The 25,755-nt window shown below is 47.9% G+C and overlaps 1 protein-coding gene across 3 annotated transcripts in view; it reads right to left on the bottom strand.

Annotated features, from left to right (window-relative positions):
• FRMD4B (FERM domain containing 4B) overlaps window positions 1-25,755 on the bottom strand; it is a 79,854-nt gene that overhangs the window by 43,829 nt on the left and 10,270 nt on the right. For all 3 annotated transcript variants that reach the window (XM_041464166.1, XM_041464182.1, XM_041464173.1), the window contains exons 2-5: window positions 15,382-15,447; window positions 14,620-14,714; window positions 13,033-13,125; window positions 9,741-9,825 (exon numbers count right to left, since the gene is read on the bottom strand). In XM_041464166.1, the coding sequence (XP_041320100.1) occupies window positions 9,741-9,825; window positions 13,033-13,125; window positions 14,620-14,714; window positions 15,382-15,447 (339 nt within the window). The remainder of the gene's footprint in view (window positions 1-9,740; window positions 9,826-13,032; window positions 13,126-14,619; window positions 14,715-15,381; window positions 15,448-25,755) is intronic.

Genomic DNA, 25,755 nt, shown 5'->3' with positions numbered 1-25,755 from the left:
ATCTGGCTCACCAATTGGCCATTGCTGTAATGTAATCCAGCTCTGCCCTGGGCTGTCATGGAGTTTGGCTTGACACAAATCCAGACAGTGATATGTGTTGCTCTGAAGTGCAGGACCATGACTCTTCCCACTCACTCAGGCAATATTTTGATTTTATAATCATCCTTCAGCCTGGAGGTTGGCAGATGGGGGTTTCTGTCTTAGTATTGCTTTATCAGCAAGGTCAGATTTCAAAAATAGATGAGGAAAATGACTGTAAGAAGATTAATTTGCATTGCCTGTCATTGCCAGGGTAATTCCAGCAGAGACTTCAGTGAGCAAGTGGGGGGCCCTGAGAGCCAGGGCAGCCAGTGTTCCCACAGCCACATGTTGAAGGTGGAAGGTTTTCCTAGATTTATCCCAAGTGGGAACAAGGTCACCAGCACAAGGTTAAGTAGATGTATGTCATTCAGATAATGGAATCTAAGTCTTCTACATTTGGGATGTAAATGAGTTTAAGCAGACTGGTGACTGCAGCTCCAGGGAGGGGATGAAACTGATATTTTTCAATTAGAGTCTGCACAGGGGCTGATCATTTTAACCAGTGAGATAGATTCAGCCAGAAGACCACTGGCTTATCTGAACACTGAACTTGGTCCAGCGGATTCAGGTGGTGGCTTTTGTCATCCTGATAAACATCAGAGTAATAAAAGGCTGCAGCAGGTGTCCAAACTGGCTGGAAATTACTGTAGAGCAGGAGTACATCACTACCTCAGCATCTGGTTAAAACCAACTCAACCTTCAGTGCCCATGGGCAGAATTTAGCCCCCAGTTCAGATAGGAGCTCAAGTCTTGCTGCACAGACATAGAATGTGATAAAAATCACAAGCTTGGTCATGAATAGGGCAGTGAACCCTCATTAGACACAGCAACAACACCAGAATTTACTGCCATAGAGATACAAGTGTGAAATCCTGATGAAAACTCAGATCAAGAGTGATGATAGTCAGATGAGCATTAACTGTGTTAAGCAAATCTTTAGGCTGTAAACTCAGATTAAAGCAGATCTACAATATAAGCACACATAGGAACTGTCATGTTTAACTCTTTAGAGCCAAAGAAAGAAGTAGAAATGGACATGGTTTGTTCAAACCACATATAACCTCCAGAGGTTAAAGGCTGACAACAAAATCATTTCACCTGCAGATTTGAGAACTGAGATACCGACATGCTTGTTCCCTCAGACTAATTCCTTAAAAATCTGTGTTAGCCAAAGACACCCCCAAAAATGCACACACTATGATTGAATAGCCTCGAGACAGCCACAAGACTGAATATAATTACCAGTGATTACCGAAAGGTGATTTTAAAAAAGCTGAAAGAAGGGTGCAATTAGTCAGAGGGAAAGAAAGGACTCAAACGTCTCCAAGACGTTCAAACCAAGGCAGGCAATTAGCTGGGTGTGGACCCAGCACAAGTGAACAAAGCAGTGCCAGCACCCCTGTGCCCTTATCCAGCACCGAGGTGATTCCCACCAGGAATGCAGCGTCCCTGCTGTGTGTCCTGGCAGCCAGGGAGATGGGCTGGCACATCCCAGCAGCGCAGAAAGCTGAGCAGCTTTTCAGTGTTTAAGGCTTTTTTTTGACAGGCTGGGGAGGGCAGTGGGTGTTGGCCACAACCTGTTACACCACACAAGCTGCGCAGGAGGAACTAGGTCAGGCGGATCCTGTCACTCGCCCTGTCGGGGTGGCTGTGCTGGGGAATTAATTACTGCACAGACACAAACACTGGCAGCACATGGAAAACCTCCAGCTCTCAACTGCCTGTCCCAATTACCAGCATTCACACCTAGGTCTGAGCCCTGGTGGTGTCACTTGCTGTTCACACTGCCCTGCAAGGCACTGGAGGCACCATCCCACTCCCCTCTGCACCAGGCTTTGCTGAGCATCTGAACTGGGACTCAATTCCCAAGGACAGACACTTCAAGCTTAGAAAAGCACAGCAAAGCAAGTGTCTGCCTCCAGCACCTCAGGGAGGTAAGGCAAAGCACAAAAGCAGCAGAATACGAGCTGCTATAGGAGCAAATGGCAGTCTGCTCCTCCTGACCTTCCTCAGAAAAGCACTTCAGATTTCCACTTGTGCTGCATTTCCCCCACGGGGCCCTGCAGCCTGGGTGGCTCAGAAAGCCTCACAGCTGCTCCACAGCATTTAGATGGTCCATGATGTCTTCTGTTTCATGCAGAAGAGCCTCATACCAAGGGAGCACAGCCTGAGACCAAACACAGCTCAGTGCATGTGCAGAAGCTGATGCAGCTCTTCCCTGGCCAGACCTGCTGCTTCCACCTCAGGGGCTGAGGCCAACCCAACTCAAAAATAAAAGCTGTTAGTGCCTCGTGGTAAGGGACAGCTTCAGGTTTCCCTGTTATACCCCTTATTTTGCTGTCTCCCAGCCACTCTCATCCATTTCCCTTTGCTTTTTGTGCCTCAGCCAACACTTAGATGAAACTGCAGGGACAGGAGCAGCTACTCCAGGACTCACCTGCACAGTGCAACAGGAACATGTTTACTGCTGCTTTCCTCTCATTAATACAAGAGTAAAAGCAGAGAATGGGGAAAGGCAGGAACACTTCCCTGGTTTGCAAGCCAGGGTACATAGCAAGTGTCATTAGCCTTAACATATAATCACAGCCTTTTGCTTTCCTACCCCACCATCACGGTGAGATATCAACACACACAACAGAACTGGCTGAGCTGTCACAGCATCTTTGCTCTGTGGCCAGGACATCAAAGGTGCAGGACTTTTCATGGCAATTAACCCAGTTGTTTGTCCCAGGAGGAGGTGACTACATCCAGAGATGTGAGGAACAGAACTCTGGCTGCAAATCAACTGAATCAATGTGCCAGCCCAGCTGGGACACAACCTGCACCTCCCCAGGAGCCTCACAGGTCCCTGGGGCACCATCACCCTTTACAGCAGGACTTGGATCGACCTCAGCACTCTCAGAGGAGGCCCTGGACTGTCCCCACACCATGGCCAAGCCCCCCCCAAAGGCACCAGCACAGCCCCATGTGAGGTCTCTGGGGGTAACAAGTGGGGTCCCCATGGAGATCTGCCAAACTAGACCAGTGTGGGGTCCTGCCTCCCCCTCCTGTCACATTTTATTCACAGACTCCATCCTCTGCATCTGCTGACACGAAGGCTGGGCCATGGAGGTGGCTGCCATTGCAGAATCCACAGGAGAGAAGAGCCCTGAAGGAGCAAAAAGCCAACTGGTCCTGCTGAACCTCAGCCTGGGCTTTGGGAGCAGAACAGCCAACTCAGGCAATGGACAGGGGGTATTTAATAGCCTTGGCTAGCATCAGACTACACTGTGTTACAAGGCTACATGGGAACGTTCCCCTCTCCCTGGAGGTGGGGGTGAATTAGGAAATATCCATTATAAAACTTTCGAGAGCTCTCTGATATATGACCACTTTGCTCCCCGTGAGCTGGGAACCAGCCAGACTTCATGCTCACACCAGGGGTCTGTTTCAACAGCTCTTCTTGGTAAGCACTGGTCTTCAGGCTGCCAAGTGCTCACAAGCATTGCTGTTCCTGGAGCTATCACAGACTCCTCTGAAAACTTACATTTCCTTTAACTTTTCCCTTTTTTAAAGCAATTCTTACAAGTCCTTGAAACAAATGGGAACTTAAATAAACCCCCCAACACCCAGAGATACAGAGGAAATGGGGAACACAGCCAACTTGACCAAGATCTTCGTTTACAGAACATATTTTAAGGCCTGGCAAAGACTCAACTGTATGGCTGCAGAGCTATATGGAGGTTAGCCCTAATGCATAATAAACTTGACAGTGCTTTGCTAGCCAAGTAGGGTGTTATTTTTCCAGACCTGCCTGTTTCAAAAGAAGAAAAGACTAATTTATCTTTCCAAATTTATCATCAGCATGTGCGTGACCAGTTCTGACCCACCTCCCTGCAAGCATCCCAGCTATGGTCATGGGCTGTGCAATAACACACTGAACACTCTACAGAGCTCCCTGTGCAAACACATCCATTTCAGACACCCCACTGCACCAGGCTGCCACTCTCCTAAATTCCAGCTGTACACGAGGTTTCAGACAGCTACAAATCTTAACCCAGCTTCTTGAAGTCAATGATGGGAGAGAAGGTTTTTAAACTGAAGCTGTCACCACTGGAGGTTCTCAGGCAGCGATACTCAAAGGCTTGGAAAAGAGAGGCACGTAAGAAATGAGAGCCCAGATGTACACAAAGCAACTCCAGCCTTTGCATTCTCCCAAAATACATGTGGATAAACGAGTTTTTAACCAAGTCACCGGATAGCACTTCCACAGACCTGGATATATAATTATCACCAGCTCCCACCTCCTGCTCGGTGGTCCAAGCTGCTCCTGGCAATGGATGTGACTTCTCCAAGCTCCAAGAGCGTGGATGCTGGAGAGCAGGAGCCAGGCAGCTGCTGGGACCACACAGCACTGAGGTCCTGGGGAGTGCAGCACCAGCCCAGGGGGAAAATGGGCAGCTTGACATGACAGGAGGGCAGGGTGAGAGCTCTGGCAGCATTTGCTGTCTCAGCTGGATGCCAAGGTTTGTGCACTGAAGGGGGCACCAAGTGCAACAGCACATGTTGTGTTCTGTTCACATGCAAAGGAGGCTTCACCAAAGTAAAAATGAGGTTTCAGCCCTCTTGTGCCTCAGGCAAAGGGGTCTCCCCCAGCTCCCCAGCTGCTCACAGGCAGAGGAGACTGCACAGGAACAACACAGGTCCCAGAGGATGCACGAACCTGGCACGTGCCAGCAAAGGTCCCAGAGGCACAAAGGAGCTTAGACTGTACAGAAGAGCACAGAGGTGGGGAGTGGGTGGGGAGTAGAAAGAAACACGTTTTTGGCAGCTGAGGTTTTATTTCTATCTTGTCCCTTCCTTGCCAAAATGTCTACAGAGGTTGCAAAATGCACGAGGCCCAGATTCCTCCAAGTCCTGGCAGGGTAAAGCAGTACCTGATTTGCAGAAAGGAGCAGAGAGATTTGCAAGAAGGAATGTGGGGTTGAAAGGTGAGGAGGAGAATCATGGCTGTGCACTGCAGAACACCAAGCAAGCCTTCATCCTTTTCAGAGCTGTCATGCAGGTTTTGATTTCATTATTTATTACTCATAATCATATTTTGTAATATATTATGTAACTAAGAATATACCATGCTATAGTATTTACCCTAAATTTTTATTATTCTTGTACAAGACAGCCAGCACACATTACCCAGCAGCTCCAACCTGACCCCAGAGGTGCTGAACTTCCGTAGGGGATTCCATTCTCTTTGATTAGATACAGCCACTTACAGGATTTCACACAAAGACATCTCAAAGAATACTGTAAATACATTTCTGATGCATTTCTGATGCAGCCCTTGTAAGCCAAGGGTAAATCCCCTCCACAGGAAGGGCTGGCACATTGTGCTGGCTGGGCTGGCTCAAGCCTTTGTCTGGCTCTCCTGGTGTGTCCCCCGTGCCAGCAGGAGCACTGGCATGCCCATGGCACATGCAGGACAGCATCACCCCCTCCCTGCTCAGAAAAACATCACTGTCCTCCAAAGGCAAGGGAGCACAGGTACCCACACTGCTGTGCTGTCAACACATGCCAGTGCTCAGGAATGTCACAAGAGCACTCAAGCATCAGGCATTTGCACCACCCTGGATTTGCATTTTCCCTATAGGGAAAAGATGCAGTGAAAACTTTGGAAACACCTTTGTGAAAGCAAAAAAACACGGCTGGCTTTGAAGCAATCTTATCCACACAGGCCTTAGCACACCCCAGGTATTGCAGCATCTATCCCAAACCACATTCCTGGCCCACACAGAGCACAGGCTTCATGCAGAGATCCAGGTGAGGATATTGCCCTGGCAGGGCATCCTCTGGCACTGCCTGTGCACTGCGGAGCTCTGAGCACAGGGGCTGGCTGTGGGCTCCTGCTTTTTGACACACTGGGGTTTCCTCTCTCCAAGAATACAGCAAAGAAAGGAAAGGAAGGGGAAAAAAAGCAAAAACAAAAAGCCAAGCTGAGGTAGGTCCAACCTCCTGGAGCTGGATTAAGGACTGAGAAAAGCCAGGGAACATTCCTGGCTGTCATCAGCGAGCACCAGCCTCATGGAGCTGGGGATGCTCCTATTCAGACATGCCCTGGCTCCTTCCCTGCCCCACAAAGGAGCCAGCAGCACCAGGGGAGAAGACAGGCTGTGGGAGCACATCTGAGGGGCCTTTGTGCATCCTCCTGTCCCCATCCCAGGGGCTTAGGATGAAGGCTGGCCCTATGTGCCCTTCACGACTCCCTGAAACTTGGAGACTGACCTGAAGTTTGCCACGTAGAAGAGAATATTTTTACAGGAGTTAATTGCAAGGTTAAAAGCTACTTGAGAGTAGATGAACTGGCTCCTGCTGAAGGAGCCACAGGCTGGAGCTGGGCTGTGAAACTGCCAGCACAGAGAGAGCTGCAGGCAGAGCCAGGCCTCCCCAGCTTTCCCTGCATGCTGAATCACCTGGTGCTGCCCAGAGATCCTCCTCTCAGGAGGAAGTGATGCTCCTCATCCTCATCCCTCTGCTGCCCACAGAAACTGGACACAACAGAAACCCCCTGCTTCTGGCAGTTTTGCTTGCAGGAACAAGGATGCCACACTCTGGGTTGCTACAATTAGAGCATACACCTTACAAATCATAGGGAAAAATAAAAGAGCCAGCCTGCCTTCAAACTTCTTTTTTTATGCTTCTCTTTTGCTTTCTGATATGCTTTGTACGTACACATAAACACATATACTGGCACTCAAATGTGTTAATATTGGGTAGGGTTTGTTTCAACAGCAGTGGCATTTTCCACATTCCATCCCAAAACCAGACCCATTTTCCAATTCCAAAATTATTTGTGTTGTCTTTTTAAACTACTCCAGTTAAGGAGCAATTTAAGGATGGCTACAAGCTGCCAAGACCCTGCATTTTAAGTGGCAGATATGTCAAATATGCAGATTTGCTTTTTAATAACCATAACCAGTGAGGCCCCAAGTTCTTCGATTATCTTTCAAACTTCATCATGTTGTAAAAATGCACCAATTTCCTTCACTCTTCCAGAAAGAAATTTCTGTACAAAGCACAGTCACAGCTCTGCCATCAACCACTTCCAGGTTTCTATATGCTTTCATAAAACAATGAACACTGGATCCTGATTAAGAACCCTCCAAAATCTGAAGCATATTGATGGTGAAAGCTTTGGCTGGCTACCCTGAGCTCCACCACCAAGGATTGTTTCCCAACAAAAAGTTGTGACCAAGTGACCCCCACAGACTGATTGAACCATGAGTGAAAATAAAAGGCACCAGAGTTTGACATTAACTGGAAAATCCCAGAATCATCAGAGTAAAGTTCACTGAAGTGCAGCTGCGTGTAGGGGCATGGCAAAGTTGGCTGCCACACCACTCGTATTCCAGACCAATATGTACCTGCAGCAAATCAACCTTATTCTTTAAGATTTTCATTACCACTTCCTGATGTGCCTTTTAAAAACATGTATTCTACCAATCTGAGTATTTTAGGAAAACACTGGAAGCTTTTCAACCAGAAAGTAAATACAGAAAACATTCCAACAAGTGGTTGTGATTGCTATGGAATAAACATATAAATAATATACGTCTCTTTTCCGGGTTAAGTAAGGTGGCCCGTCCACCTGAAGGTCCACATTAGAATTTAAAGCCCAAAATATGGGCTAAAAAGACACGGTTATGATGGATGAATCCCTCCCACCCAAAACTGATTCCACTGTCCAGCTAAACCGGCCAAGGGAAGGGGCCTAGTTTATTTCTACAGTAATACTACACAGGTACAATTGATCTGGCTTTGCTAGCAAATACGTGTACTATATCTACAGAGGCAACAAGGACTTTGGATGCCAGGGCGGTCTTCTCTAGCCTCGTTTTTGAGAGACCGAGGGCCGAAAGCAGGTCAGAGTTCTTGCAGTACCACTTTCTACGAGCCCCCATGGGGAAGCCTATATATTCAATGTCCACCGCATTAGTCAGCTGTTGTATTTGCGGGTGAAGGCGCTGATATTTTTTGGCCTTCTCAGCAGCAGCCTCCCTCAATGAGGAATTACTGTGCTCATATCCGACCGTAACGTCGACCACTAATGCCTTGGAATCCTTCACAAAGATTAAATCTGGCTTAAACAGTTCATTAACCTCATCTCGCAGGTGTGGCTCTTGAAAAACCGTCCAATCCTCTTTCTTAGCTTCACAGCTAAGCGTCTCACAGATGGCATTGTGTCTTTTGATCCTGGCATCTTGAGTGATTGGACATTCCTGACAATGTGAGCTACAGTTTCCAATCTAGCACCACAATGTTGGGATGATTGAACAAAATCCTCATGCCTACCCCTAGCCAGGAACTCTCTTGTCGGGTAGACACTTGCTTTTAGTTGTGGGGCTGTTATAAGTTTCCAGTGAGGTATGCCCTTATACTGCCTAATCCAGGCATTACTGATGTCATCATTCTCAAAATTCTCAATACCATGGCCCTGGGCAACCAGATGTATCCATTTCTGAAACTGTTTTCTGCCAATTACACGGTTTTGGGTAGCGGACCTTCGGAGTAGATACCTCCCATTCTGACTGGCTTTCACCACCACCTTTTATCCTTGGTATAGGTTCCCAAATTGGCGGGATGGACTCTTTTCTTCCACCAGCTCTTACCCACAACTTTTCAAACAACAATTCCAGACGTTCCTCTCTTAAAAAACCCACCAGAGCCTCATCCGAAGACCGCGCCAATCTATGGAGTCTTCTTGCCTGTATACTTGGAATAAGCACCGCCAGCTTGATAATACCTAGACCACAATCCTTAAAACTCAAATACAAGATGGCATCACATGCTTCGGTAGGAGATGAAGCCATTCCTTAACTGCCTTACGGATCAGCAGGTCAAGGGACTTGAGAAGGTATGGTCAGCCATGTATACCAGTCTCTGGATGGTCTACGTCCTGAGTGTATCAACTTTCTGAAGAGGTTTAAGGGGAGAACTCCCAGTCCGATGGAGCCAGTTTCTCTGACAAACCCGAGTCTGCAAAGCCAGTCCGAGGGTCAACCCATGTGCCGAGATATTTTTCTGAGCTCCCTGGGTCAATCATCTCCAGAGGGGAACAGTTTATTTCCCAAGGGGGGCGATCATTGATAGTATATGAGTCCCATATAGGCTTGATGTAGAAGCATAGCATTTGCTATTACTATTACTTTACTATCTCCCTGAATTAAGGCAGGAAATAAAGGAATTAGGGACCAAATCCACAGCACAGGACCTTCCTCACAGGCCTTTTCTTCCTAAGACAAATTTGATTCAAAGTCAGTAAAGACACTTGCACTGAGTGTTTGCAATGCAGTCTGTAGGAGAATGTGCCACTGAGCAGAAGTGGGAAGTAACGTGGGAAGTTACAGCCCAGATTTCAAATAACTTAAAAGTTTTTGAGTATTTCAGACTCACTGTAGAGCACTGAGCACACAGCAGGGCTGTGAAAGCAGGACTGGGAAACCATCATCAGCCTCATTCATGTGCATGAAGCATCAGCATTCAAGGCAAGGAGGGAGTCAGCATGCTGAGATCTTAATACTTCAATTAGTTCTGGAAATCAAACACAGCTCCTGCCAAGTTCTCAGGACTGAGTATGTGGCAAAGGAGCAACAGAAGAGAGATGCACAAGAAGCTCCAAGTCTTACCTGGTGTACACAGGACTTGGCATTCAGAAAAAACAGCTCCACTGTAGTTTTGTCCTTGAGAAAGGAAATGCTTTCAATGTAGAACCTGAAAATTAAAAAAAGAACCAAAAACATGAGTTACTCTCTTGAATAGGTTTCATCTTCCTCCCAAGTCATTTTATTTCCTCAGTGTTTTGTTCTCCAGCAATAAAATAGCACAGAGGAACTATGAGCTACTGCACTTAATTTCCTGCCTTTAAGGAGGGAACAAGCAGAAATCACAGCCTGAGAGCACACAGGGAACAGGGACTCCTGGTTCAATAGATCCTGGATATCTGATGACTTTTCAAATGAGATGAAAATCCTGAATGCTACAGGAGCAAAGCCAATCTCTCCTCTGCAGGCAAAGTCACAGCAGTGGAAAAAGCCACTCCAAACACGTTGCAGGTGGGGAAGCCAGTCCAACACTCTGCTGGAGGACAGGGGTTGCTGGCAGCCCTGCAACCTAACCCTAACCTTCCTTCCAGGAGAGCAGAGATGTTAGTAAGAACCCCTAACTTCACTCCAGGTCCAGATGCTCCCACTAAACGCTAGGCAGGAGACACAACTTTTTTCCAGCCAAGCAAAGACCTGGAGCAGCAGTGCCCCAGCAATGCAGATCCCCCCAGGGATCTGTCCTGTCCTGGAGAGCAGGAGGGCTGGATGATCCACACGGGGCAATCAGAGCCACACCAATCTCTCCCACAGCCCCATGCTGCTCGTGAGGCTCCTGACAGCCTCAAGCTCCCTCCTCTGACTTTTGCACTGATGATCATCTTGGCATGGATGATTTGTAGGACATTTGAACAAGCCCCCAGCAGCAGCACAGAGCACGTGCTAGGGAGCAGCAAAGCTGGGACCTGCCACACGTGTCAGGAATGTGTGCAGTGTTTATGCTGTGACTTCAGAAAAGTGATACATTAAATAGTAATTGCTTTAATATGTCACATTCCTACAGCATGTTCCATTGAATTAATTTTAAAGCACTCTCCAGAACGCCTCTGCAGATAATTTACCCATTTCACAGGCATGCAGCCTGTCCAAGGGGCAGCCCAGCAGCCTGCCCCAGACATTTGAAAAGCTGTTATACATTTCCATGACTCACCTTTCTCCATGAACTCTACGACCCACAGGTATTTCCACCCTCTCTTGATCTCACCTGATATATTTTTTCCCCAACAGCTTTGCTAAATTTTACTTTAAATACCCTTGAGTCTTTCTCTTCAGAAATGCAGAGCAGAGGGCCGGACCCACCTCTTCATCCATTCCCAACCTGCTGCCAGACCAGCCCTTCACAGAGTGGACCTTCCTCAGCCTGCTAAAGCCTTCACTGCACCCTGAAGTGATTTTCCTCAGCTAATCACCTCATTTGCACTTCCAGTTTCTTCCAGCCAGGGTCAGGTGTGGCTGAGTTACCCTCAGAAGCAGGACAGCTCTGGTTCTGAAGAGAGGCAGCTTCCAGACTCTCCTGGTACAATCAGGAAGCTGTGGGATCTATGGATTTAGGGTGAGGGCACAGAGGGGCACTGCCCCAATCCCAGCTGTGTCTCTGTGCTCCATTTCCTCCACGGTACAAGCTGTACCTTCTTATCACCCCAGTACAGATGGGGAACACTGGACCACAGAGATAACGATGTTCAGGGCATGGCAGGCACATTTGGGAGCACCATAAAGTGCACATTCTGCTTCTACTTCCAGTGCTGTCAGCATTCTTGAAACTAAAATGACATTTCTGAAAGTCCTCAATCTGCATCACAGAGCCCTTCAGCTGAGTGTACCATCCAAAAACCCCTGACTGGATTGAGTTTATGCCAGCTGGCAATAATTAAAATCTCAAAGGATTATCACATGTTTCCTTACTGAACAGCAAAAGCTCAGGGATGAGATGAAGGAAAACCAGCAATCTGGAGATTCCTCCACTTCCAGCAATGCACCTGGAAACTGCAGGTTTTGAAGTGGCTTTTCTGCTGGAATACCTATTTTCTATGGATCAGGCAGTTTCTGTAGTGCTAATTATTTCTGTATCTTCCTCCTCTGCTCTCCATCTCACTGCCCACCTCCTTGGTTACCTCCTTGGTTTTGGATGTAAAGACCCCAGAGTAGTCAGGCTTAAAATTCCCTTCTGAAAGTTGATCTTTCCAAGCCCACTCCTCACACATTAACTCCTGCCCAAGTCTCTGCACCCCTGTCCTGTGAGAACCACCTTGCAACAGAGAGGGCCAAAATGAACACCATGAGCAAACAGCATAAATTCCAACCAAAAGAATGCTCAAGTTATAGGATTGCCTTCACAGCTTTCTTGGGCAGCCACAGGTTTTGGCCTCCCAGATCCTGATCAAACATTGTGAACACAGTGAAGAGCCCATCACCCCTTTATAAATGGAGCTTTTTCTTTCTGCTGAGTGTGGAAGAGAAGCTCTGGACACCATCACACACCAGCACGTATTCAGGCAGAACAAAGTGCCACTTGTTTGTCCCATTCCCCTGGTGACCAGCGGGGGACATGGGGAGGCTCCAGTGCCAACTGACCCAGCTACACAAGAGGCTCTGCTTTGGAAGTGCTTCAAATAATTAAGCACACCAGGCATAAATTTACCCAGATCTGAAAAGCAAATGAGGTCAGTCTGCTCTCACGTTCCCTCACAGACTGCAAGGAAAACAAAGACTCCAACAATATTAAGAATATGATGCTTGATCTCTTCTGCCAGCACAGCTCTGTTTCGTAGGATGTAGGTTTTTTCAGGCTCTTAACCAGCAAAGCTTTGCCAGCAGCAGCCCTAAAGTAATGCAATTACATTGGCCAAAATCATCATTTTGCCAGGGATTTTATTCTTTCCTGGGGACTGGTTAAGCCGTGAGCAAAACAGCCATCAGCAATCCCTTTAAAGTACAGACAGCCCTTAAGTAAACAGAAGGAAAAAAGTAAGTTAAATTGTTTGAATAAACTGTATTGCAATTTAGCACACTCAAAGACAAGTCAGGCAAAGAAGATATTTAAAATATGAGGTTTTAAACAAAAAACAAAACCCAAACCCACCCTAGGAATCATGTCCTAATAAGAGTTTAGAAAGTAGCAGGTTCCAACCTACTTTATTTCATAGTTACACACAAAAGAGAGCAGCACTTAGCCAGGGCCTAATCTACTTCTAAAAATAACACATTGCTTTGACATTTATTTCCTTTATCAAATCTCTAATCAGTTCCTTTAAACAAAACCCCCTGGTGACAAATAAACCCAAGTGGTAATGTTTGCTTGGTGGAAACAATTACTCACCTAACGGCAAAGTACAAAGTTGCTGGCCCTGGTTTCTTGGGCAAGTCATGGTCCAGGACACGGTGATCCAGCTGCAGCCAGACACTCTGACCTCTGTGGAAACAGGTTGGGGAGAAGGTTAAAAACTGGAAAATGGAAAATACAGAAATTGGTTCTTTTCAGTGCCCCCAATTACTCCAAGTGTTACTTTATAAAGGTCAAGCCTCAGCTCCGAGGCAGGCAAACATCTCATCAAATTATCTCCCTTTTTTTTTTTTACCCAACCCTTAACCCTGCAAGGCTGAGCCATGGGTGCCCTCCAGAGGCCACACACTCCCTACAAGCACCCAGCCCTGTGCATACACCCAGGCAGGCCCTGGAATCCCACTGGAGTTTCTGGGGAAGCCAACAGCTTTCAGATAATCCCCTGGCAGCACTTTAAACCTCACCGTGACTCAGTGCCAGCAACCAAAAACATCCAGAAGAATTTCATGGCAGCTCTTCTGGGGGGAAAAAACAAGCCAAGTACAAACAGTATCCTCAAGGGATTTACAGAAGAGCTGGGGGAAAGTATTTTCCAGCAAGTGAAAGGACAAGGATGTGGCAAAAATATCCCAGGGATAGCCCAAGATGTGAGTGGTTGGTAAAAATAACACAGTGCTGGGGTCAGGGCCCCAGAGGGAGCAGCTCCCATCAGCTCCAGGATGTCCCCAGGGCCACTCCTGCTCCTGCATGTGGGATGTGCCTCAGCAGGGTGGCCCCAAACACGGCTCTGATGGGATTTGGAGGTGAAGGCTTCCATCCAGGACTGCATAAAAAGTGGCAATGGAGAGCAGCAGGAAGCAATGTTATTCCCATTAGACAAGGGGTTTATTTAGGGGCTGTTTTAGTGCACAGCTCCACGTCCCCACTGCCCTAAGCACCTCTGCTCCAGCTTTTTGGGGGAGCTGCAGCTCCTCTGGAGAGGCTGGCCCTGCAGGCAGCAGATGTGGGGAAGCATTTCAGTGCCCTGCTGAGAGATGAGCCTAAGCACCAGGTGAGAGTGCAGTTAATTAACCCAGCTGACTCTGGGTTAATGCCATGGAACAGATCTCCCACAGAGCATCACACCCAGGCTCAGAGAGGGGAAAGTGGCTCCTGGGCAGGACTAACCTCACAGCTCACTCTGCTCGGGAAATTTGGGGTTAAAAGGCTCAATAACACATTTGAGATTCAGGTGCAAAGCAGTGGGAGCAACTCACTTTGGAAATAAATGCAAAACCTTTTTGTTGTTACTAAAAGTGCAGAGGAGGAAAGCTGAGGGTGCTCACATGGGAAATTATCACTGAATCAGTTTTTTCACTGCATGAGACAAATATGAAATGTGAAATCATCAGGAAAATATTTTACAAGGTTTCTCTGGTTTGTGCCCAGAAGATATTTTCTAATATTTTCTATTTTGTGCCTTCTCCTCTCCCCAGCCAAGCAGCACAAACACAAGGTAGGAAACTCTTTCTTCTTTGAAAGAAAAAGAAATTGTTTCCATCATGCCAAGCTGCCACGGTATCAGAGATAAGGTTTTACATTGCAATAGTGACACAGCTGTTTAAACTCAATAAACACACTCACGTGTCATCGATAAATGTTATCCCAAAATACTCCTTTTCTTTCAGGTTGAAGTGTGAGGCCACCAGATCCAGTAACTCCCGAGACAAAAGTTTGGGCTATTGAAAGAATAAAAATAATTTTATTCATTATTTTTTAGTAAAAAATAATTTTTTTCTGTGTAAATACTGACATTTAAGCACACATGGCCACGCTAAAACCCTGTTGTACAACTGAATACAGAAGTGATATATCAGACTCAGGGTGTCCCAGTGGAGCTGTGTGGGATGTGTGGAGCATGGAGAGGCAATTCTGTGCTTAATCCATGACATTAAGCTGAAGGGCACAGACTGAGTGCTGCTTTCCTCTTTCTGGGGAAGAAGGCAGCATCCAGCTTTCCTGCATTTATAGGAGGAAGGATTTTTCAATTAAGAAAATATTGTATAGTGGAGAATATTGTGCTTTGAGTTCTGTTATGGGGAAAAAACATCCTCAAAACCACAGAGTTCTCTTCCCATCTAAATGACAAAAAACACCAGGGGTGTGTTTAACATCCTGTATGAATTTTGGTGAAAGCAAAAACTGAATGCAGAACTGATGGCAGATATTTTGCCCACGATGCACGGGGAAATCCTTCAGCTAACCCAGGTGTCAGGAGAAGCACACTTATTCCACTCTGAGTTTTTCTAGTGTAACTTGTCTTCAACCCTCACTTCAGCCCCCAAAAGAAAACCAGCAGAGGAACCTGGCACTGGCTGCCAGTCCCCAAAAGAGCGAGGTGTGTACCTGAACCAGCAGCTCCAAGTTCCTGTCATCGAGGAGATGCACCTGGCAGTGCCGGCCCTCGGTCATCTGCAAAGACAGCAGCACAGCCCTGTCAGGAAGGGCAGCATTCCTGGCTTGCACCAGAGCATGTGAGGCCTGGGGACAAGGGCAGTGTGAAGCAAGTGTCTGATTTTGATGGATAAGGGAATTGACTCTGTACCCGAGCACCTTCTCCAAGGACTCCATCTGCGGAGCTGCCTCAGCACTCACAGTTCCTGTCAACTTCATGCTGGAATTGAGGGTGCTTAGCAGCACTCAGGATCAGATAAAAAACCCATAAATGCTGTGAGAATTAAACGTGAGGATGAACCAGCCTGACCAGTGCCACAGCCTTGGGCTTTTGCTCTGGAGAGGAGGAGATGATCAGGGACCCAGGAAACCCAGATCCATCCAACCCTCCCTGCAGATGGGCCAGCCCAGATCTGGTCCATTCCCCTGTGCCTAGAGCAGATGGAGTCTGCACCAGCACAGTAACATTTTCACTTGGGCAGCTATTGAAAATCATCACTTCCATGGGATTCTTACATAGGAGCTGCACACATCAAGAAGGTGCTTGAACTGCATTGCTAAGAATGGGATGAGCTTTGCAACCTCTGATGCTCTGTCTGAACCACCTCTTTCATGTCACATTTATCTCCTGCAAACCAAGTCTCTTCCTCTCTTTAGCAGGCGAGCAATTCAGAAATAGCTGCCCATTATGCCCTTTTAGTGTCTGCCCTTTGAAATCTAATACATTTCAATGAAAGCTTTTACATTATTTAATATCTGTTCTAATTCTGGGCCTTTCAGCAGCTCCAGTGAGGACCAGCTTTGCAACGCTCTCCGGGTGAGAGCTGGTGAAGGAAACCTGGCTTTCATATTTGTTCTCCCAGCCTCAAAGTAACTCATTTCCCTGACAGCACAAGCTTCCAGCTGACCATAGATTGTGAGCTGTGAGCAGTGGCCGGGGGTGTTTGCTTAGACAGCGGCTCCCAAAGGGATTAAACAGTAACATGCAATGGTTTCTCCTTTCACACCCCTCTGGCTCCGCAGGGACAGGGACAAGGACAGGGCTGAGCAGCAGTGCCATCAGCCCCTCTCATCACCTCCTGCCCCTGTGCACGCTGCACACCCAAGCCTTGCAGAGACTTAAAAATAAACACAATTTCTACGGGATTATAGCACAGCCGCAGAGAGCTCGCAGCTCTGCCCCCGTTTGCACAGCCAGGGTGCCGAGACACAGCCACCTCTGTCACCAGGCAGCCCCTCTGCCCCCAGCACCCACAGCAACAAAGCTCCATTGTCCCAACTCACTGAGCTCATTTGGGCCAAAAGCCGAGAGGGACTGTCCTCCCGAGGAGCTCTGCAAGCAGGTCAGAGATGAGCGTCTGCAGGCACAACTCCCTGAAGTGTCCTGGAAAACTGGGCAGCAGCTTCGGCAACTTTCGGCACTGCTGAGCACCACACCACCCACCAAAACAGCAGTGCTGGCCCAAGGACCGCTGGCAGAGCCAGTCTAGAGGAAAGAAATCCCTTCCTTCTCCTTATTGCTATGAACATGAATTTGTACAGAAGTGCCAGATGAGCAGTGACACTCGGGGCACGCAGCAGCTCAGAGCACAGGGCTGTTCCACCCCGGGGCCAGCAGTGATCTCACAGCTGCATCCCTTGGTGCTGCACCCTGCACAACATCATTCCCCTGTGCTGCACCTTGCAGAGCATCATCCCCTGGTGCTACACCCTGCACAACATCATCCCCTGGTGCTGCACCCTGCACAGCATCATCCCCTGGTGCTGCACCCTGCACAGCCCCATCCCCTGGTGCTGCACCCTGCACAGCCCCATCCCCTGGTGCTGCACCCTGCACAGCATCATCCCTTGGTGCTGCACCCTGCACAGCACCACCCCCAGTGCTACACTCTGCAGAGCATCATCCCCTGGTGCTGCACCCTGTACAGCATCACCCCCAGTGCTACACTCTGCAGAGCATCATCCCCAGGCCCTGCACTCCCAGCAGGGTACCACCTCCAGCAATTCACCCCTGGGGTTCTGGAAGCAGAGCTGCACCACCCCAACTCCAGCTTGCAGCATGCTCCCCGAGATTTCTCTGCTGTCCAAACACAGCACCCAGAGCCCTTAAACCCATTATGATCCACTCCCAGCTCCATTTGTTCCCCAGAGCTGAAGGGCTGCCATGGCAGGCTCATAACTAAGTTGCCCATTACCATCAATTAATCATTTCATCAGCGCTCCCTTCAAGGTGGAGCAGATTTCTGGCTCTGACACACAGTTACCAATCTGCCCCTGTTGCGAAGTGTCGGATCCAATAGTGTTTTTAAATCATTCCCCATCTGTTGCTCTGAGATAGCACGAGGGTTGCCATTATTTAATTGTGAGCTACTTTAGCTTTCACCCAGTGAAATCACATCAATCACTTCTGACTGTTTTAATTGCCTCGGTTGTCTGTTGTTAAGTAAAAAAGGTTTCTGTTAGAGCAAACACATCCACAAAGCCTCATGCTCAGGAGAAAGAAAGGTATCCAGAAGGATTAAAAGATAAAAGAAATACCAAGCATCATCTGTGCTTCAATTTAGCTATCCAAGGTAACTGCAAAGCACCTTAAAAGTCAATGAAACTCCTAACAGCCCTGAAGATAGGCAAGATATAATTAACCCTGATTTTATTGATGAGATAACATAAGGAAACAGTTTAGAAGTCTCATTTACAAATATACACACAGACAACATTTAAAACCTGAGACACCAGGAATCCTTCCTCAGAAACCACACATCCACTTCCCAGAGTGTTGCAAACCTCACTCAAGAAGTTGCAGAAGATGCCAAGGTGCCCAGTGACAAAGCACTGTGAAATGCCTTTGCTGTGACAAACCTGGCAGCCCCCACCTGCATCCCCAGAGCTCTGTGGCCACGAGCTCGTGTCACCCCAGGAACATTTGGGGACACAGTCACAAAGCCACAGGACAGTGATGTCCAGAGCCATGAAATGCCTGTGGCTGTAGCTCCAAGAAGAGCTGCTTGCACCCCTCTGCCCCCCACCAGCCCATTCCTGAACACCTGAGGGCCACATTCCTGCAAAGACACCTCCTGCAGCCAGGATGAGACACAGGGATACTCACTGTGTGCCACCACAGTCTGCCAAAGGAACACAGATCTGCTGCTGTGACCATCAGCTTTGCATCTGCAGGCTTCAATCCCCAAACAAAGCCTGGACAGTCAGAGCCCTTCTCCTCCTGCACACCCAAAGCTTCAGCCCCAGCACCCTGGTTCCTGCAGCTGTGCAGGAGCTCACTCCAAGTATCCCCACCCCATTCCTGATGGGGCAGAGAGCACATCACTTGGCTCACCCCGTTCCTACAATCAGAATAAAATCACTCCAGATTGCTACCACAGGGAAGCACAAAGCCCATCCTACATCAGGAATGTCGCCCACCAGAGAGGTCATGTCCAGGAGACAGCTCTCTCCTCACATCCAGCTGCTCCCTGTGCAGAAAGGGCTCTGAGGTACAGGGCAGCACTCACATTTCACAACCCTGTTCTGTACAGGAGGTAGAACCAAAAGCTTTGGAAGCTGTGGCAGCTGCAAGCTCACCTCCCAGGCTTTGGAGTGTCAGTCCCCAGGAGTGACAGGGCACAGCAGTGCCACAGCAATGCTCCAGCACAGTCACAGGTACCAACAACCTGGTCCCATCCTCTTGCCTGGAGAAAACCTGGACAGCTTCATAAAGAGGCTTCCATCACTTTCATCCATGGATTTTGGCCAGGGAAAAGGTGCCTCTAGCTCAGCAGCTGGAGACTCTGTGCTCCTGGAGCCAGAGCAGCAAAGGACTTCTTTTTACCTCTCCCAGTGACACTGGTGTGATTTGATTTATTCCCCACAGCACATCCGCTTGCAGGTCTGTTTCCTCAGGCTGTGGGAAGGGACTTGTGCTGTGTCCATGCTCCCAGGGCACCAGGCTCCTCAAAAAACCAAAGCACTGGAGCCCTCACTAATACATTTTCTTTCATCTTTAATTCAGGACACCCTGCTAATCTGAACAATATAATTGATTTTCTATGTGTTGGACCAATCCATCACGAGATGAGCACAGCTGTCTGCCTCAGTCAAGAGCTGGTGTGAACAGTCTTGAGATATTTATACAAACACGTCTGTTTTCAGCTTATTCTCACTGATGTGGCATCGTCTGTACAAATGAACAATATTTGCAACATGCCCCCCAATTGGTCATCTTAGCAGTTTTTTTTAAAACTGCTAATATTTGAGCTATTATCCAGTAAAAGAAGTAGCAGCATAAAATTCATAAAGAATCTCTGTGTCTCATCTCATTCCCAACAGGAAATTAGGAGAGAGACATTACACAGCTCTGTTTTTGGCAAAACCATACTGAGAGACTGGGAAACAATAAAAAATCCAGCATCCCAAATTCACTTGTATTGTCTGTACACAAGTAAGCAGCAAAACCTCAAAAAGTGAGGACTGAAAGGAGACAAACACTTTCCACTGTAGAAATACAGTTACATCAAAATACTGCAGCTCTCCTAATTTACAGGCTGTCAGCAAGAATCTGATTCACCCAAATCTTCAGTAAAAAAAGGCAGATAATGAAGGGAAACAAACAATTCTCAGAATATTCATGTGTGGAAATTAAAGCATATGGTGAGATTGTAGCTCTACATAGAAAATTAGCATTATCATAAAGGTTTCATTAGCTGGGAGGAAACAACATGTTGTCCTCCCCTTTTGTCACAAAAAAAAGACAAATTCTCCACCTAAAATCATCAAAGCAGATTTTCCAGAACATCCATCCTTTAAAAAGAAAATCAGCAAGGCAATGAAAAAAAACCCTACTCCTTGGCTACTTAGACAAATTCCCCACAATATCCTGAGCCTGAATGTTTATTTGGGAAAAAAGCACATGCAGGATATTTATGCTGTTTCTCTTGGACAGAAACATCCTCCTTTTGCAAAGCTGGTTGTTACATGCAATATTTTTAGACACCCATGTGTGTCATCCCGTTAGGGAAAAAATAAGAAAAAGAGTAATTAGACAGGGTGTAAACAGGAAATCTCAAAAAAATAACCCCAAAAACACCCTTAAGCCAAAAAGAAAAAAAAGCTGTCAGAATAAGGGAAGGGAAGCTTAGGAATGAGAATCATGAAGGCTCTGGGTCAGGAGCAAACCCCAATGTGCTGTACTCCCTCCAGGTCAGATTTCCCCCTCTCAGAACTGGGCAAGTTCCAAAGAAGTCACTTGGCCTATCTGTCACTGACTTCTATTTTTAAGCCTTCTTTGTTTTAAGGTCTAGAGAAAGAAAATAAACCAAAAAAAAGAGCCAACAAAACCCAAACCCTACAAACTCTCTGGCCAAAGAAGAGAGGATTACACGTAAGCTGCACATAATTAAGACAAAACTGTCTGCCAGGGGCAGGCTCAGAGCCCTGTCCTGCATCCCAGCTGCTCTCCCTGGGGATGTGCCACGGTTTGGGCTCACACACACACTCTGCACCACTGAGTAAGTGCAACTGCCCAGGGACAGGGTCTCTCCCTGGGGATGTGCCACGGTTTGGGCTCACACACACACTCTGCACCACTAAGTGCAACTGCCCAGGGACAGGGTGGCTGAGCCAGGCTCCTGCAGCCACCTAAATACTCATCAGCAGAGCTTTAAAACCACCCACATCCAGCAAGGTTTCACACCTCCAATGCTCTGAATTCCATGAGAAGTCTTTTGGAAGGAGCAAACCTCTCCCCCCAGTTCTCCTCTTTCCTTCCTCCCAAGACAAACCCCTTCGTTCAGGGCTGGGTGCTCCTGGGAACATCCCAGTGTGACACCAGGGATTTGGTCCCAGGTGCACTGAACTGTGCATGTTATTTGCATGAGCTCCTGGCAGGGTAACTGCGTGAAATTAAACTTCACTGGCAGATGAAAAGATATTTGATAGGCAGGAAAAAAATCACCTGTACTGATGCATCCAGTGATGAGAGAGAAAGGGGAACCATTTTCACTACATAAACACACAGCCTTAAACCTGCAGTTTGAAAAGTGAGAAATTGGACTGTGGCACATCATTAGTACATAGATTATAAAAAATGGCTAATTTATTCCTGGAACAGGCACACCACAGCAGCTCAGGCAGTCAGGAGAAAATAATACAGATAACAAAAAGCAAAATTCCCTCTCCCAGAAGGCAGGGCTGTCCCTTTGCACACTGACTTCACAAAGCCTGTGCCATGAGTACATCCCAAAATGCTTCCATCCTGCTTTTGGCAGTGGCACAGAGGCAGCAGCTCTGCCTTCCAGGTGCACAACCCTACAGCACCAGCCTGGATCTTTAAAGGATTTCACGTCCAAATCCCTACCTGAGCTGCCCTTTACCACCCATTAAAGCATCACCAGTAATTTCTTGTAAAGTTTCTGGCTTTTTAATGCAAACTTCTCTTCTGTAACTCATAAGCCTGTAAGAGATTCCAAAGCTCAGTACTGAAGCCCCCACACTTCAGGTTTTCATTGGCATTTAGGTGTATTTTTTCCTTTGATTCTGAAGGCATTTAGGATCAGCTCCTCAGCTGCCTCAGATCAGCACTGCTTCATTGACTTTGGTACAACCAGCCAGCTTATGTCTGGCCCTGAACGTGCACAGCCTGATCAAAATGTGAAATCACAGGCAAGAATGTCTTGCCATAAGGAGCTGCCCTAGCCAGGCACATCTCAGGAAAATAAAAGCCTTTGCCTGTCCTCCTGGAAGGAAGGGGCCTGCATGCAGCTGGGGGGAAGAGGGAAAAAGTTATAATGGTTGAAATGACCTCAGAGTTTCCTGGTGTGTCTGTTGGGAGAGCAAAGCTTCATCATGTTCCAGCACTTTGGAGTCACTCAGAACTTGAAGGAATAAGCAGGAAAAGAGCAGACAGAAGTTTGGGGCTATACCAGCATTGCTGTGGAAGCTTTTTAAACAATCTGCACAAATCTCCAAAAACACCATGATGCACATTCTGGGGAGCCTGTCTGCAGCCCACAGGTCTGCCCTGACCAGTGTGGGTGGCATCACTCAGTGCCCCATGGTGGGAGGTGCTCAGGGTGAAACTGATGGATGAGGATGGGAAATGCTCCACTCTCCCACGAGTGCAGATCTGAGGAAGAGGAGCATTGCTCCAACCCCCTGCCACATCCCAGCCCACTGCGTGCCTCTCCACCCGCTCCTCTGCCTCAGAGCAGTGCAGTGCCCTCCCCTCTGGACTCACTGATACCTCCTGCAGTGCCCAGTGAATCAGCTCTGGGTCCAAAAATTCAAGTTTCTCCAGTCTCTGCTCACACCAGCCAGTGGGCTCCTGCCACAACACCACAGTCTGGCTCACACAGACACAATAAACCTGCAGTGATCCCTTGCAGGGCAGTGGCAGAGCTCCCACCAGCTTTATGGGGGCAGACCACGTCTCCAGACATACTGCCTCTCCTTCCTAATCTTCAAGTCATAAAGAAGCCTTTGGCTGAAGTCCTGTCTCCAGAGTAGTCAATTAATTTTGCCATTAATTTTAGTAGGGTCAGGGTTTTGCCTTAAATCATTTGTTATCTCACTATTAACCTTTAACATAAGCCAATATCTGCTTAATGTTAAATAGCCAGTGGTGCTCCACAGTGGCTGGCTCCATCTTTCATCCTCTGTGCTCTGGCAAACCACCCTGCAGGACCAACCAGGTGACTCCAGGTGCCACCCCCATCCCTCCCAAGGGCTGCAGAGGCCACCTGGGCTCTGCACACTTCTCAGATGTTTACGCACAGCAACTGCAGGGACTGTGCAGCAGAATTCCCAGGCCTCAGGATATTCTCCTTCTCAGGACCAGCCAGGCAGGGACAGACACTTAAAGCCATAACTGAATGACATGCACAGCAATGTTTTAAGATGAGACAGGCTGGAGAAAAGTGCAGGCTTTGCACTTTGATGCCCCTTTGATGATGCTCTACATGGAAATGTTGGCTCTGCTGAAGTTTGGCAATGAGCTGGAGATGAAACACAGTGCCTGGAACAGGGGGCTGAGAGGCTGCCTGGGTTGCATGGCACCTTCCTAAAATAGCCATGAGAGCTGGAGATAGGATGAAAAAACTGGCTCCTGCAGAGCATCAACTGACTTTCATGTAAGCCCCACCAGCTGAGCCAGTGAAAAAGTCTGGCACAGGAACAGCCCAAGTGCTCTCCCTCACTGCAGGCACTGGGGCTTTGCAGGGCCACGTGCCAACAGACTTCCCATGCAAGCCTCCTTTTCCCCATTTATTCTATTATTCCTCATTGCAGGGGATGGCAGATCTAAGGGACTCTTTCATTCACTCCATTGATGGCTGGTACAGCATGACAGGCACAGTCTCTCGGGGTCATTAGAAAAATCCCACTCACCAGATCAGATTGTGGGGCTCTAAATCTCATCCTCCTTTCCCAAAATCCTCAGAAATAATGATGAGCATGCTGTAATAAGACCCCCAAAAACTGAACAAAACCAAAGAACAGCGATAAATTAAAATCCAAGAAACAAATTAATTCAATCTTCCTCAAAAGGATAAATCCAGTAACCCATCCAGGAGTTTTGCCCTTTGCTCAAGAGCAAAATATAAGCAGCAGAATTGCAGCTTCTTGCTCCCAGCCAGGAGTGTGTAGCGTAAAAAACTCACCCCTCTCCTCCCCATGAGGAAATCTTGCAGTGTGGCTGCCTTTCCTGATGGCTTTTTCCTGTTCTTGCCTTTGCTCCATCCCACATGGGGGTGCAGGGGCTGTTCAGTGTGCACAGGATGAAAGCACTCAAGAGCACAGGCAGCATCAGCCCCACTGCAGGAGGCACAGGGAAGAGCTCCTGCTGAAGTCTGGCTCTGCTGGCCCCGGACTTGCCAGCTGCCAAGGCAGCATTTCACCTCTCCTGGCACTGCCAAAGGCCACAGGATCTCTCTGGCAGTGTTATAACAGTGCTGAATCCCTCTGACACGAGAGAAGGGGTTGGCTATTCTCTGGAAGGATCAGCACCTTTATTGCAGGAGTATTCTCCTTAAAGGTGTCCCAAGCTGAAAACTGAAGTGTTTCTTGAACAAGTCATGTCATTCCAGGGGTGCTGACATTCCATTCCTGCCACTTCGCAGTGTATTTAAAACAACAGCGAGAAAAGAACAGGCAGGCAACTCTACACTAATGCTATTAAAAAAAACTATCTGGAAAATTAATAGGAAACAATCAGTAGAAATCTGCCACAAATATCAAGTCAATGAAATCCAACATCTGCTTTCCTTGGCAGCACACAGCCAGTAAATTCGTGTCTGCTGGAGACATGCTTATCACCAGTAGTGCTGAGACACTGCAGGCAGGTCATTACTGCACACAGCCCACGGGGGTGGCTTGTTCCAGTGCAATCTCCGGGGAATTCAGGGGGAAAAGGTCTCCTGTGGGATCAGAGTGCTTTCCTGATGCTACCTGACACAACAAATGCAGGGGCTGCCCACGAAGGAGCCCTGGCTGGAGGCAGCAGCATCCTGTGTCCCTGAATGAGCAGTGCCCACAGTGGGGCAGGACTGGCCACCTGCCCTCCTGTGACCTGTCCTGACCTCTGCTCCCCAGCCAGGAGGCAAAGCAGCTAAGCTCCAGCTTCTTTGCTTAAGTCTCCACAACACGAATCTCAGGGTTTATTCTGTGCAGAGCTTCTGGTAACTCCTGAGTTTTACCTCACCCCAGAAGCCATCCCTGACACACCTGTACAGACTCAGCTTTCCCTGTTACAGGAATAGTTACAGAAGATGAAAAAATACTCTTATAGACGAGTAGTTTCACAACCCTGAAAACTCACACCCTGCCCTTGAGGCCTTTTTGTCTCTCCCCAGCCCTGAAGCTCTCCCCCATTTCTGATGGATTTTCACAGGATGCTCCTCTGTCCCCTCCACCACCTCCCTGCTCAACCGTGAGCTGGCTTTTTGAGGGAAGGCTCTCAAAGCAGGAGACACGCAGAGCAAGCCCTGACCAAATAATTGCCATTCCCTCCAGGCAGTATCTCATCCTCTGAAGTCATCTGGAATCTCTTCTTCTCCTGCCCCATCCAGGTCCCTGCACCCAGCATCCCCCCCTTGGACTTTGCCAGCCACTCCTGCTTGGCAACAGCCCCTCAGGAATCCAGATGCCAGCCTTGGACTGACATCAGGTAAGGAGGAGATGAAAAATAATTTTAAAAGAAGGCTAAAGCACAAGTCCTTTAAATCTGCAACTCTTTAAAAAAAATTACAGAGAGCAAATAAATAAAGCAAGAGAAGCCACAACAGTGGGTATGGGCTGGAGCAGGCAGCGAGCAGCGTTTCTGTGGAGGCGAGGAGCCAA

Source organism: Pyrgilauda ruficollis, unplaced genomic scaffold (genome assembly GCF_017590135.1).
Source record: "Pyrgilauda ruficollis isolate IOZ18807 unplaced genomic scaffold, ASM1759013v1 scaffold10, whole genome shotgun sequence".
In the NCBI taxonomy this organism is placed as follows: domain Eukaryota; kingdom Metazoa; phylum Chordata; class Aves; order Passeriformes; family Passeridae; genus Pyrgilauda; species Pyrgilauda ruficollis.
Note: the sequence above shows the minus strand (reverse complement) of the source record. Positions and strands in the feature narration are given on the sequence as shown.